The sequence below is a fragment of the Balaenoptera borealis genome, assembly GCF_965194805.1.
Source record: "Balaenoptera borealis genome assembly, chromosome: 4".
Classification (NCBI taxonomy): Eukaryota; Metazoa; Chordata; class Mammalia; order Artiodactyla; family Balaenopteridae; genus Balaenoptera; species Balaenoptera borealis.
In genome coordinates, this window is record NC_138861.1 from 150512168 (window position 1) to 150525613 (window position 13446).

General features: G+C 48.8%; 1 protein-coding gene across 1 annotated transcript in view; it reads right to left on the reverse strand.

Moving 5' to 3' along the window:
* PDE6B (phosphodiesterase 6B) overlaps positions 1-13446 on the reverse strand; it is a gene marked incomplete at its 5' end in the record, with an annotated part of 28248 nt that extends 14802 nt beyond the window's left edge. Inside the window, 3 exons of the mRNA XM_082390961.1 lie at positions 9620-9709; positions 10008-10160; positions 12979-13446. Of these exons, the coding sequence (XP_082247087.1) occupies positions 9620-9709; positions 10008-10160; positions 12979-13446 (711 nt within the window). The remainder of the gene's footprint in view (positions 1-9619; positions 9710-10007; positions 10161-12978) is intronic.

A 13446-nucleotide genomic window follows, 5' to 3' on the forward strand; every position in this document is an offset into this window, starting at 1 on the left:
CATACTCTTAAGGTTTCTGATGGTGGAAAGAAGGTCCACACTATGGCACGTCTCTTCCCAACCTCATGTCCAGTGACATCACGGTGGGAGCTGCAATGACAGAAACCAGCCTGCACTGCCCAGGGTGGAGAGGAGAGCCAGCCCCTCCTTGCTGTCTCCAGACTCACATATCCTGACTTCTGAATGCTTCCACTTGTTCACAGATCAGGGATGTGCGATAGCATTTGAGCCTGTATGCTCTCTATGTAGCTCCTGAATCGGGACGTCTCCCACCCCATCCTGGGAGGGGCAGGACACATGCTCCAGTCTTCACACCAGCCAGTGGGTCGTGGACAAAAGCACAGCCTGGGGGGCAGCACGGAGGCCAAGGTCCTGCACCCCTGGGGACTTTCATCCAGCTGTGGTGCAACATGGACTGTTGGGCAGTGGGAACCACAGCTAAAGCTGGCCAGTCAGCTTGACGCAGCAGGTCTGAGATAAATTCCAACATCCCAGGGCCAAACCTATGATTTCTTTGTCGCTTCTATGGCCTCTGACCAAAGTGGCTGAGACACCCTCAGAAAGGGATTAACGGGAGCCCCCGAGCCAGAGTCCATGGAGATAGTGAGCAAGACTGACTGACAGTGGTTCTTGACTTGGGGAGGGGGGCTAGGACCCTGGAGGCTTGCTAAGGTCTGGGGGAGGGAAGGGTGGGCACTGTGCTGGGAACTGCTTTAATTCGAGGTCGGGGTCCCCTGCAGCACGAGGAAGAAGCGGGCGCCAGGCTGAAGCACGGGCAACATGGCAGCCAGGCTTGGTTCATTTTAGACTTTTCTTTTCAAAAAGAGCTGTGAGGTAGAGCTGTGAAGTAATTAGGTTTCTTTAAAATGCTGTTCAGAGTGTAAGGTCTCAGAAACGGCTTTCTACTGGGATTAGGCGACGTCTGAGTGGAAATCAAAGTACTTAATTGAGACATGTATGCCCATTGTTGGAAGTCCCCTTTAGAACCCCCACCGAAAGCACATCTGTACACGCATGCGGTCTGAAGAGCTGGAAACGATGAGTCTCCAGATAGTCGTGTTCCCTAAGTGTCAGGAATTCATTTGCTGGAATGATATTTATTGCCTGCTTTAGGTCTGGTATAACTGGACAGCAGAACAGACAAAAATCCCCAACTCTTAGAATTCACTTTCTAAAGTGGGGAGGGGGTGGCAGCTAGAACATGAACAAACCAACCAACCAGATGGCTTGGTACAGGGAGATGAGTAAATGCAGGGGATACGGCAGGTGGAGTTGGGTAGGGAATGCAGGGCCAGAGTGTGGGGATGCTCAGGTCGGGGGAGATCTCTCCACAGCGGAGCCCCAGGGTGTGCGGGACAGTGTTCTTGGCAGAGGGACCAGCAAATACAGAGGCCCCTGAGGGGGCATGGCTGGGGCAGAATGGTGGAATGGGGGGAGCCAGAAAGGTGCAGGGGAGTCCCTGAAGGCCACCAAGTGACAGGATCTAAGTTTTCAAAGTGTGGCTCTGACTGCTGAGTTGGGGCGGCTGATGAGAGGTGCAGAAGGAAAGGGACCCTGAGACAGTATGCATGAGGGGGAGCAGAAAAGCAGGGGTATCCAGGGAGGGAGGTGGGGACTCAGGACATGACAGGTAGAGAATCAAAAACCCGGCTTCTCCTGAGATCTGACTTTCCTAGAGGGAACACGATCCCCCTGGGTGAGATCCACTGGGGGAAAGTGTGTGTGGTGGAGCAGGACCCAGAAAGTGCTCCAGACTTGCCTCATTAAGCCCGCACCTGGGGTATGTGGGGTTGGATTTGAATCTTGCCTTGAGGCCACTCTTTTGGAGCTGCTGATACGAATTTGGGGAAATGTCTTCACAGCAGTTAGGTTAAGGGGCTTGGCTGAGAGGAAGCTGGGAGAAAGCAAGCCTCAAAGCAAGGGAAGAATGAGAGCCACTCAGAACACCTCCTCCAAGAGAGATGGGCTAGACCTCACCTAGGGCAGGTGGACACACAGCAAGAATCTTTGAAGAAATAAAGCCTGGAAACCCCTGGAATTTGATGAAAGACATGCATATTTCCACCCAAGAAGTTCAAAACACACCAAGTAGGATGAACTCAAAGACACCCACACCAAGACACATTATAATCAAGCTGTCGAAAGACAGAATCTTGAGAGCAGCGAGAGAAGTGACTCATCACATACAAGGGATCCTCAGTAAGTTTATCAGCAGATTTCTCATCAGAAACTTTGGGGTCCAGAAGGCAGTGGCCTGATGTATTCAAAAAGTGCTAAAAGAAAAAAAAATAACGGCAAAACTGTCCTTCAGAAGCGAGGGAGAAATAAAGACATCCCCAGAAAAACAAAAGTTGAGGGGGTTCATGACCACTAGACCTGCCCTGCAAGAACTGTCCTGCAAGTGAAATGAAAGGATCTCAAAGCTGTATGGAGAAATAAAGATCCCAGTAAAGGTAAATACATGAGCAATTATAACAGCTAGAATTATTGTAACAATGAAAACTATAAAACGTTGCTGAAATAAATTAAAGAAGGCACAAATACTTAGAAGGACATCCTTTGCTCATGAATTGGAAGACTTAATATTGTTACAGTGTCAATACTACCCAAAGTGACCTACAAATTGAATGTAATCCCTATCAAAATCTCAATGATGTTTTTGCAGAAGTAGAAAAACCCATCCTAAAGTTCATATAGAAGCTCAAGGGACCCTGAATAGTCAAAACAATCTTGAGAAAGAACAAAACTGGAGGACTCATATCTTCTGATTTCAAAACATAGTACAAACCTACTTTAATCAAAACATGTGATACTGGCATAAAGACAGACCTATAGACCAAAAGAATAGCTTATAGAGTCCAAAAATAAACCCTAGCATATATGGCCAGATGATTTTTGACAAGAATGCCGAGAACATTCAGTGGGGAAAGGGCAGTCTTTTCAACAAATGGTACCAGGAAAACTGGATATCCACATGCAAAACTATGAACTTAGAAGAAAACACAGGAAAAAAGCTTCATGACATTGGATTTGTCAATGATTGCTTGGATATGACTTGAAAGACACTAACAACAAAAGAAAAAAATAGACAAACTGGACTTTCTGAAAATTAAAAACCTTTGTGCGTCAAAAGACACCATCAACAGAGTAAAAAGGCAACCCACATGGGAGAAAATATTTGCAAATCACACTTCTGATAAGGGATTAATACCCAGATTATGTAGAGAACTCCTAAAATTCAACAACAAGAACAAAAACAAACAACCAGATTTAAAAATGGGCAAAGAACTTGAATAGACATTTCTCCAAAGAAAAAATACAAATGACCAATAAGCGTATGAAAAGATGACCAATATCATTAGGATGACTACTGTTAAAAACAAAACAAAACAGAAAACAAGTATTGGCAGGGATGTGGAAAAATTGGGACTGCTTTGCACTGTTGGTGGGGATGTAAAATGGTGTAGACACTTTGGAAAACAGTATGGAAGTTCTTTAAAAAATTAAACAGAATTACCATATGATCCAGCATTTCCACTTCTGCGCATACACTCAAAAGAATTGAAAGCAGGGTTTCAAAGAGATATTTGTACACCCATGTTCACAGCAGCATTACTCATAATAGCTAAAATGTGGAAGCAACAAAAGCGTCCAACAGCAGATGAATAGATAAGCAAAATGTGGCATATACATACAATAGAATACTATTCAGCCTTAAAAAGGAAGAAAATTCTGTAATATGATACAACATGGATGAACCTTGAGGACATTGTGCTCAGTGCAATAAGCCAGTCACAAAAAGACGAATACTGTAGGATTGCACCTATATGAGTTAAAATCATAGAAACAGAAAGTAGAATGTGGTTTCCAGGGGCTGGGATGGGGGTACTGGGGAGTTAGTGTTTAATGAGGATAGAGTTCCAATTTGGGAAGCTGTATAGAGTTCTGGAGATGGATGGTGGAGATGGTTGCACATCATGAATGTAGTTAATACCACTGAACTGTAGATTAAAAATGATTAAGATAGTAAATTTTTTGTTATGTGTATTTTACCACAATGAAAATAATTGGGAAAAAAATTAAAGGGATGCAGAAATATATACCATGCTGACACCAATCAAAAGAAAGCTAAATAGCTATATTAATTTTATACAAAGCAGACTTCAGAAGAAGAAAAATGATCAGGAGTAAAGATGGATATTACGTAATGATAAAAGGGTCATTTCTCCAAGAAGACATAACAGTCCTTAATGTGTATGCACCTAACAACAGAGCATCAAATTCCATAAAGCAAAAACTAATAGAACTGCAAGAAGCAATAGGTAAATCCACTACTATAGCTGGAGAAGTCAATGTTCTTCTTTCAGTTAATCGATAGATCCAGCAGGCAGAAAATCAGTAAGAAAATAGTTGAACTAAACAGCAATGGCTATAACGAATATCTATAGACTACTTCATCCAGCAACAGCAGAATACACATTCTTCTCAGGTCACATGGAACATTCGCCAAGATAGACCATATTCTGGGCCACAAAACACATCTTAACACATTTGAAAGAATTAAAAATCATAAAAAATACATTCTCATACCACAGGTCAATAAACTAGAAGTCATTAACAGAAAGATGTTGGAAAATTCCAAAATAGATTAAACAATACACTTCTAATTAATACATTTCTCTTGAGAAGAAGTCTCAAGAGAAATTTAGAAAGATGTCGAACTAAATGAAAATGGAAATACATGTCAAAATTTGTGGGATGCAGTGAAGGCAGTGCTTGTAGGGGAAATACAGCATTGAATGTACATATCAGAAAAGAAGAGAGCTCTAAAATCAATAGTCTAATCCCAGGAAACTAGAAAAAGAAGACTAATTTAAGCCTAAAGGAAGCAGAAGAAAATAAGTAATAAATTTTAAAACTCTATGCCCCCCAATTTAACAATCTAGATTAAATAGCTTAGATTAAATGAATGTTTCAATGCCTTGAAAGACACAAACTACCAACACCCACAGAAGGAGAAATAGAATAATCTGAATAGAGCTATAAGTATTAAAGCCATTGGATCAATAATTAATAATCTTCCAAAAAGAAAGCACCAATCCCTGATGGATTCACTGGTGAATTCTACAAAACATTTAGGGAAGAAATTACACCAATTCACTACAATCTTTTCCAGAAAATAGAAGCAAAGGAAGACCTTTTAACCCATTCTCTGAGGCCAGCATTACCCTAATACAAAAACCAAATAAAGCCATTACAAGAAAGAAAAACTACAGGCCAAAATCTCTCGTGAACATAGGTACAAAAATTCTTAACAAAATATTAGTGAAACAAATGCAATAGTATATATAAATAATTATGCTCCATGACCACGTGAGAGTTATCCCAGGTGTGCAAGGCTGGTCCAGCATTTGAAAATCAATTAATGTAATCCACCATGTTACCAGGCTAAAGAAGAAAAAAATAACACGATCATATCAATTGATGGAGAAAAATATTTGACAGAATCGAACACTCATTCGGAATAAAAGCTCTCAGCAAAGTGGAAATAGAGGGGAACTTGGTCAACTAGATAAAAATTCTACAAAAACCCTACAGCGAATGTCATACCTGATGGTGAGAAACTGGTTCTTTCCCTAATACTGGGAGCAAGACACGGATGCCCGTCTCACCACTCACAGTCAGCATCGTACTGAAAGTCCTGGCAAGTGCAATAAGACAAGGAAGGGAAGAACAATGGACAGAGATGGGTAGGGAAGGAAAAAAACTGTCTTTGTTTGCAGATGACATGATCATCTATGTGAAAATACCAAGGGATCAATCTTTAAAACCTCTTGGAACTAATTAGTTATTGTCTTAAGGTCACAGGATAACAAGGTTGACATACAAAAGTCAATTGCTTCCCTTTATACCAGCAATGAACAATTGGAACTTGAAATTAAGAACACAATACCACTTACATTAGTATAAAATTAAATTCTTAGGTACAAGTTAACAAAATATGTACAGAATCTATATGCAAAATCAACAAAACTCTGAAGAAATCAAAGACGATCTAGGTAAACAGATATTCTCCGTTCATGAGTTGAAAACTCCTTATTGTTAAGATGCCAATTCTTCCCAACTTAATGTACAGATTTAATGCAGAACCAATTAAAATGTCAGCAAGCTATTTTGTGCATATGGACAAACTGATTTTAAAGTTTATATAGAAAGGCAAAACCCCACCAAATAGCCTGTACAATACTGCAGAAAAAAAAGTTGGGGGGTTGATATTACCAACTTCAAGACTATAAAGCTATAGTGATCAAGACAGTACGGTATTGGTGAAAAAAATAGGAACATAGATCAATGGAACAGAATAGAGAGCCCAGAAGTAGACTCACACAAATACAGTCAACTGCAGTTTGACAAAGGAGCAAAGAAATTCAATGGAGAAAGGCTGGTCTTTTCACTAACTGCTGTTGAACAACTGGACATCACCTGCAAAAAAAAGTGTATGTAGACACTTACACCTTTCATGAGATTAACTCATAGACCTGAGTGTAAAATGCAAAACTATAAAACTGCTAGAAGATGACATAGGACAAAATCTAGGTGACCTTGGGTTTGCTGAGGTGTTTTAAGATACAACACCCAACTACAATCCATGAAGGAAAAGTTTATTAAATAAATTTATTAAAATTTAAAACTTCTGTTTTTCAGACTCATGGACATAGAGAACAGACCTGTGGTTGCCAAGGGGGAGGGGTTGGGGAGGGATGGAGTGGGAGGTCGGGGTTAGCAGATGTAAGCTTTTATATATAGAATGGGTAAACAATAAGGTCCTACTGTACAGCACAGGGAACTATATTCAATATCCTGTGATAAACTATAATGGAAAAGAATATTAAAGAAGAATGTAAGCATATGTATAACTGAATCACTTTGCTGTACAGCAGAATTTAACACAACATTGTAAATCAACTACACTCGATTTAAAAAAAAGAGAATGTAAAACTTCTGTTTTTCCAAATACACTGGTAAGAGAATGAAAAGACAAGATATACTTTTGGAGAAAATATTGGCAAAATACATACCTGATAAAGGACTTAAACCCCAGTTTTACAAAAAAACTCTTAAAGCTAAACAGCAAGAAAACAGACAACATAATTTTAAATTGGGCAAAAGATCTGAACTGACACCTCACCAAAGAGTAGGATGTACAGCTGGCAAATGAGTATATGAAAAGATCCTCAACATCATTTGTCATTGGAGGGCTGTAATTTAAAACAATAATACGAAACACCTATTAGAATGACTAAAATCTAAATAACTGACAATACCAAAAGCTGACAAGGATGCAGAGCGACAGGAATTTTCATTCATTGTTGATGAGAATGTAAAATGGTACAGACACTTCTGCACAGTTTCTCACAGAGTTAAACAGGATTATACCATATTATCCAGCAATCACACACCTTGGTATTAACTCAACCGAATTGAAAACTTGTACCCACACAAAAACCTGTCTACAAATGTTTATAGCAGTTTTATTCATAATTACCCCAAGCTGGAAGCAATCAAGATGTCCTTCCATGGGTGAATGGATAAATAAATTGTAATACATCCAGACATTGGAATACTATTCAGCAATAAAAAGAAATGGGCTGGGAGGAGATATGGGGATGTATGTATATGTATAGCTGATTCACTTGGTTATAAAGCAGAAACTAACACACCATTGTAAAGCAATTATACTCCAATAAAGATGCTAAAAAAAAAAAAAGAGAGAAATGGGCTACTAAGCCATGAAAAGACAGGGAGAAACCCTAAATGCATATTACTAAGTGAAAAAAGCCAGTCCTAAAAGGTTCCATACCATATGATTCCAAGTATATGACATTCTACAAAAGGCAAAACTATGGAGACAGTGAAAATATCAGTAGTTGTCAGGGCTTTGGTGGAGGTGGGGGTCTTTAGGGTGGTGAAATGATTCTTTATGACACTGTAATGGTGGGTACGTGTCATGATGCATTTGTCAAGACCTATAGAAATTTACAGCACAAAGAATGAACCATAATGTTTGCAAATTTAAAAATCATTTGGTAGGTTGGGGGATTCCAGGAAAGAATGCAGACTGTGACAAGAGAATGCAAGAGACCTCCTCACTGAAGGGGATGGGGAAAAGGTGCCGACCTCAGCGTTTTTGGAAATACATGGCGTCTGCAAGAGTAAAGGCAAAGGAACTGCACACATCTCTGTGCTCCAGTGATGAACTTGTTTCTCATGGGTCACAGGTACCCTGCTGTACACGTGCAAGGGGGCTGGACAATGACGTAAGTGGGCAGCAGAGGACAGGAGCCAGGGGTCTCCATGTAGCGTGGAGGGGGCGGAGGCCAGAACGATCCGTGTGGGGATGATTGGGGTTGGTGACATCAGCAAGAACTCGGGCTTAACTTAATATAGATGCAGAGGGTTACACGTAGAAGTATTTACAGACGTGCACACTCATGGGCTTGTAGACACACACCTATCTCCTCGCTCTGTCAGCTGAGAGGGCCTAGAAGCTATGACACGCTAAGCCAAGATCACACCTGGTGCCCAGGTCGTTGTTTCTAACACCGTCTCCAGCAAAAAGAACCAGTACTCCTTGAGGAATGGCTAATTCCAGGACTGGGCCGGAAAATACAAATGAGACTGAAGCATTTTGTAGTGCCAGAGAATAAGGATGTGCAGAACCCCCAAACCAAAAAAATCCACCCACCAAACAACCAAACAAATGGGGTCGATGGACATGTCAGAGGGCACAGGAGCTGCTGAGAAAACAAGCTGAGCAAAGAAGTCAGTCAGGTCGTGCTGGAAACACCCGTGAGTCCAGACTGATAGACAAACGACCGCAGAAAGAAAGAAGCGGGCCTAATAAATCCCCCGTGCAACCCCGTCCCCACAGCGTGGGGCTCAGGGTCCGCCCGGTGGCCTTTCCACGTGCACTCCGGAGCCCTCAGTGGGCCCCGAGGCCCCGCTCCCAGCCCCGCGCTGCCGTCCAGCTGGCCGCAGGCTTCCAGCTGCTCCGCGGCGTCAGGCCCGGCCCAGGGCCCTCTCTCACGCCCTCCCCTCCCCACCGTGCCCGCCCCCCCACCGCCTTCCGCACGGGCCACAGAGGGTGGAGCGCCGTGTCCCCCCGGGGCCCCCAGGCCTCCTTGCTCAGGGGGAGGCAGACTCCAGTCCTGGAAGCCATTGCTCCCCTGTGTGGCCAGAGGCAGAGCCCCCCGGGAGGCTCGGCCGCGGAGTGGTGGGACCCTCTGCCCTGCTCTATGTTCATAACCCACCCCTGCTCCTTCCGCAGAAGGTTTGAGGCAGCTTCTAAGGAGGAATGCTGACGCCCGCGTTTGCAGGTGGTCACAGCCCTGGGGCCAGAGGGCGAGGCACCCGGCCTCCCTGCCCTCAGCTCGGTATACTCACAGCTCCGCGTCCACAACCACGAAAGCCCCGGGCCCTCTCCCTCGGCTGCCCAGGTGCCCACAGAACCATGTGCCTCTGTCCAGAGAGACCAGGGTGGGGGGACCTGGACACGCTCAGGCAGCCCAGAGGGCCTGGAGCCGGCGGGGGTGCCCTGGCTGGCAGCACGTGCGGGTACCTGGCCTCGGCGTGTCTCGCAGTTGTGCAGGTAGCTCAAGTGGTAGATCTTCAGGTTTAACGTCCCGAAGTTCAGATACTTCAGGAAAACCTGAAACAGGAGTGGTGACAACAGCAGGTAAAAACCCTGGTTTTCAGATGCGTGCCCAGGTGTGCGTTTGTGGAGGAGACACCCAGCTGCCTGGAGGAGGGGGCGCACACGCAGCATGGACCTCAGCCCGCGGGCCGTGGACTTGTACACACAAGATGCGTAGGTGGGCCCTCGGAGCCAAGCCTAGGAGAGGTGCCTACACAGACATCACCTGCCAGGCACGGGCCCCGCCAGGCACAGGACTGTGAGACTCAGGGACAGACGGGTGTGCGCGTCCAGAGGGCTCCCTGACACTCACGCCTTCATCTTCACTTGTGAAACACGGGCCGTCCAGCTTGTTCACAGCCATGATCACAGCCACAACGTCTTTGCCATTCATGATGGGCGTGGCCAGGATGCTCCTTGTCACATAGTCGGTCAGCTCATCAGCAAAGGAGCTGAAGTGGGGACACTGCGAGGCAAGAGGAGAGAAGGGAGAGGCCGTCGTTCTGTGGACCTGGAGTCTTGGTCTTCCTGGTCCCTGGGGGTCAGGGCTAAGCTGCCCAGGCCAGTGCTGAGACCCAGGTGGCCATGCCCCGGTATCAGGAGCCTGGGTAGCACATGAGGACATGGCCAATGGCCTGTCCTCGGGGCTCCAGCCTGGCTCAGTCTCTATCACCCCATCTCAGAGCGAGCGACCCCCAGCTCTCGATCCACGGGCGCTGCAGAGTCCTTGCAGGCTCTGCACGCCCCCCTGGGCTGCGGGCAGACCTAGCTCCTCCCACATCTGCCGCCGTCTGGCCGATTGGCCTTCTAGATGCCTCTTGAGTCTGTCTGGTCCACCTGCCCCCAAGCCCCGCCTAGTCCAGGCTGCCGTCTCCTGCTGCCCTCAGCCACTGTGGGCCAGCTCCCATACCCAGGACCTATCTGCCAGGCCCCGGGGGGGCGTCTCCTGGGCCCCGCTCCAGCGGGCTTCTTGCCCCCGCCATGAGACCTTTGCCCGACTCTGGCCCCCAGGGCAGGTTTTCCCGGCCTTAGAGCGGCTCTTCGGGGCCGCTCCCTGGTCAGGGGCCGGTTGACGGGCTCTTAGGTCTGTCTCCACAGGGGGCAGCTCATCTGAGCTTTGTCCAGGCCCAGCTGACTGAGTGTGACCAGCCTCAGGCCCATTGCCCCTGAGTCGCACTGCCAGAAACGCCTGCCCGCCCCGCCCCCATTCCGAGGACTGGCATCCACCCTCCGCCCCACAGAGAGGACCCGGGCCTTGGTGCCTCCCTGCCCCTCCGGCCCAACCCACTTCTTTCAAGTGCCCCCAGCTCTCTGCTTCCACTGCCCAGACCCAGTCATTGGTCACCACAGCGTCCCTGGGCCCCCCCCCCACCCCCCCCTCCGCCTCCTGGCCCAACTGTGCTCGGCATGGCTTGCTCAGTCCTGCCCCCTCCTCCCTGATCTGAGCCATCCCGGCTCCTGGGAATTTCCTCCCACAGCCAGCCGCCCACCTCGACAGGGTCTAGATGCCTCGGTGACATGCCGGAACCCCATGACGCGGTTTCAGAGACTACTGCCAAGCCAGGCGCCCCTGCTGAGCCTTCTGGGACCTCCTGCCCGGCCGCCTCCCCATGAGCCCCGGGGTCTCAGGGGCCACAGAGGGGTGGCAGGGTGACATCACAGCCCTGCGGCACCCCCTCTGGCCACCGCTGTCCACACACCCCCCACCACGGTGGGACACAGGCTCTGCCTCAGTTTCCCCTCCATAAAGTGACATCTGGGCTTCATGATACACTTATTGGAAACTCGATTTTTTGCTGATTTTGACTCTGGTCTCTGTTCCACTGCAGCTATGACAAACGAGACCCAGCATAGCCCTGAGGATTAAGGCCAGTGCCATGCCCCTGCCCCATGAAGGAGGCATCTAGCTGTGCTGGGCAGTTGGGGAAACATCAGAGGGAGCCGTCCGGTCCGGGTGAAGGCTGGAAGGGAAGCTGAGCCCCAGGGAGAGACAGTCCCGCCCCTGGGCGGGCACAGGCAGTTTGAACCAGACCCTCAGAGACACCAGCAGCACAGGTGGGGGCGCAGCTGGAGGCTCAAAGAAGGGAGGGGGCAAGATGTAGTGTGGGAGAGGCGGCGGGGGGGCGGGGGGGGAGGGAGAAACAGGAGGGAGGGAGGAGCAGGGGAGGCGCTCGTTGTAGCCCCCCCATTCCTGCCGAACTTTTTTTCCTGGTAATTTATGCTCCTGATATTCCAATTCACGGGTGACCCATTTCCTAAAAAGGAAGTGAAGATGAAGCTAATCTGAGAGATTACTATATTCAGGTCGCTGGACTGAGGCTTGTTTGAGCAGATAAGTCTAAGAGGATTGCAGCCAAGGAGCCAGGGGTCTGGGGGTCCGTCCACAAGTCCGTTTGTCTCCAGGGACGAGGGGATATTGGCTGCTTTGGCGGAGGTCTGTCCCGCTGGGTAACGCCCTCTGGATTCCTTCACAGAAAAGTGGAGGAGATGAGCCAGCCCAAGGCTCCTGCTTCCCGCTCCCAGGCCATACCAGCGGCCCCCTCCGAGGTGGGACGGAGGGGACGGGAGAAGGCAGCCGGCTCTCCCTGCGCCCCCTCGGGGCCCTGCCCCTCACACATGTCCAACAGGTGTGGTCCCCCCAGTCCCAGCCCCCTTCTCCCCTGGGGCATCTGTCCTCCCGGCGCCCCGCCCCACCCCCAGAAGTGTCATTGGCCTCTCCCTCCCTCCCTCCCGTCCAGCCAGAACCTGTCCTCCCAGACTTCTCGGCTCCAGGCACTGCATCCACCCTTCCTGCCCCCTCCTGGACCAGCTGCTGCTTCTTTTTTTTTTTTTTTGGCTGTGATGCTTGCAGATCTCAGTTCCAGGACTGAACCCAGGCCGCGGCAGTGAAACCGCCGAGTCCTAACCATTGGACTACCGGGGAACCTGGATCAGCTTCTCCTGAACCCCCAAACTTGCTCGCCCCAGTGAGCAGTATGGTTAGGGCTCTGGGGTCCACTGGCCCCTCCATTCTGGGCCTCTGCGCCAGCCCCTGCTCAGACCCCGTCCTCCCCAAACCCCCATCCAGGGAATCATAGGTCAAGGGGGCAGCAGGGCCTGCCCAGGCCGCCCTCGCAGCCACCTCAGGGCCTCCTTCCTTCCCGCGAGCTCTGGCCTGGACCTGTTCCACCTGCCTCTCTGGCCGCCTTCCTAAAAGCCGAGGGTCCCCTCACAGCCAGTGGGCTGACCCGTCCTTCGGGGCCTGTGGGAACCCTTCGCCAACTCCCACGAGGCCCAGGACCCACCTCCGTCACATCCTTGACATTCACCATCTTCTTGGTCTGAGCCACGTGGCCCACGACCCCAATGTCCAGCGGGAAGACGATCTCGGAGTCAGGAGGCACCAGGCAGTCCTCCAGGACACTGCCGGGCTGCACGCTGAAGAGGCGTGTGGCGAGCTCGGCCATGCCGTTGCGCTGGCGGTACATGAAGAGGCTGCAGCGGTCGGCATGCAGGATGGCGCACAGACGCCGCAGGATCTTGAAGACCACCCGCTCCATGTTCACGCTCTCCTGCATGTCCTGCACCAGCTCGAACAGGGCCGCGCTCTCCTCCACCTGGCACAGCTCTTGGAAGCTGGTGCAGCCCGCCGGGCACCCATCCCCGCAGGCGCTGGCCGCAGCCTCAGGGCTCAGCTTCCTCCCGAAGTACTGGTCCGCGAAGCCGGGGTTCTGGTCCAGGAACGCCTGCACCTGTTCCTCACTGAGGCTCAT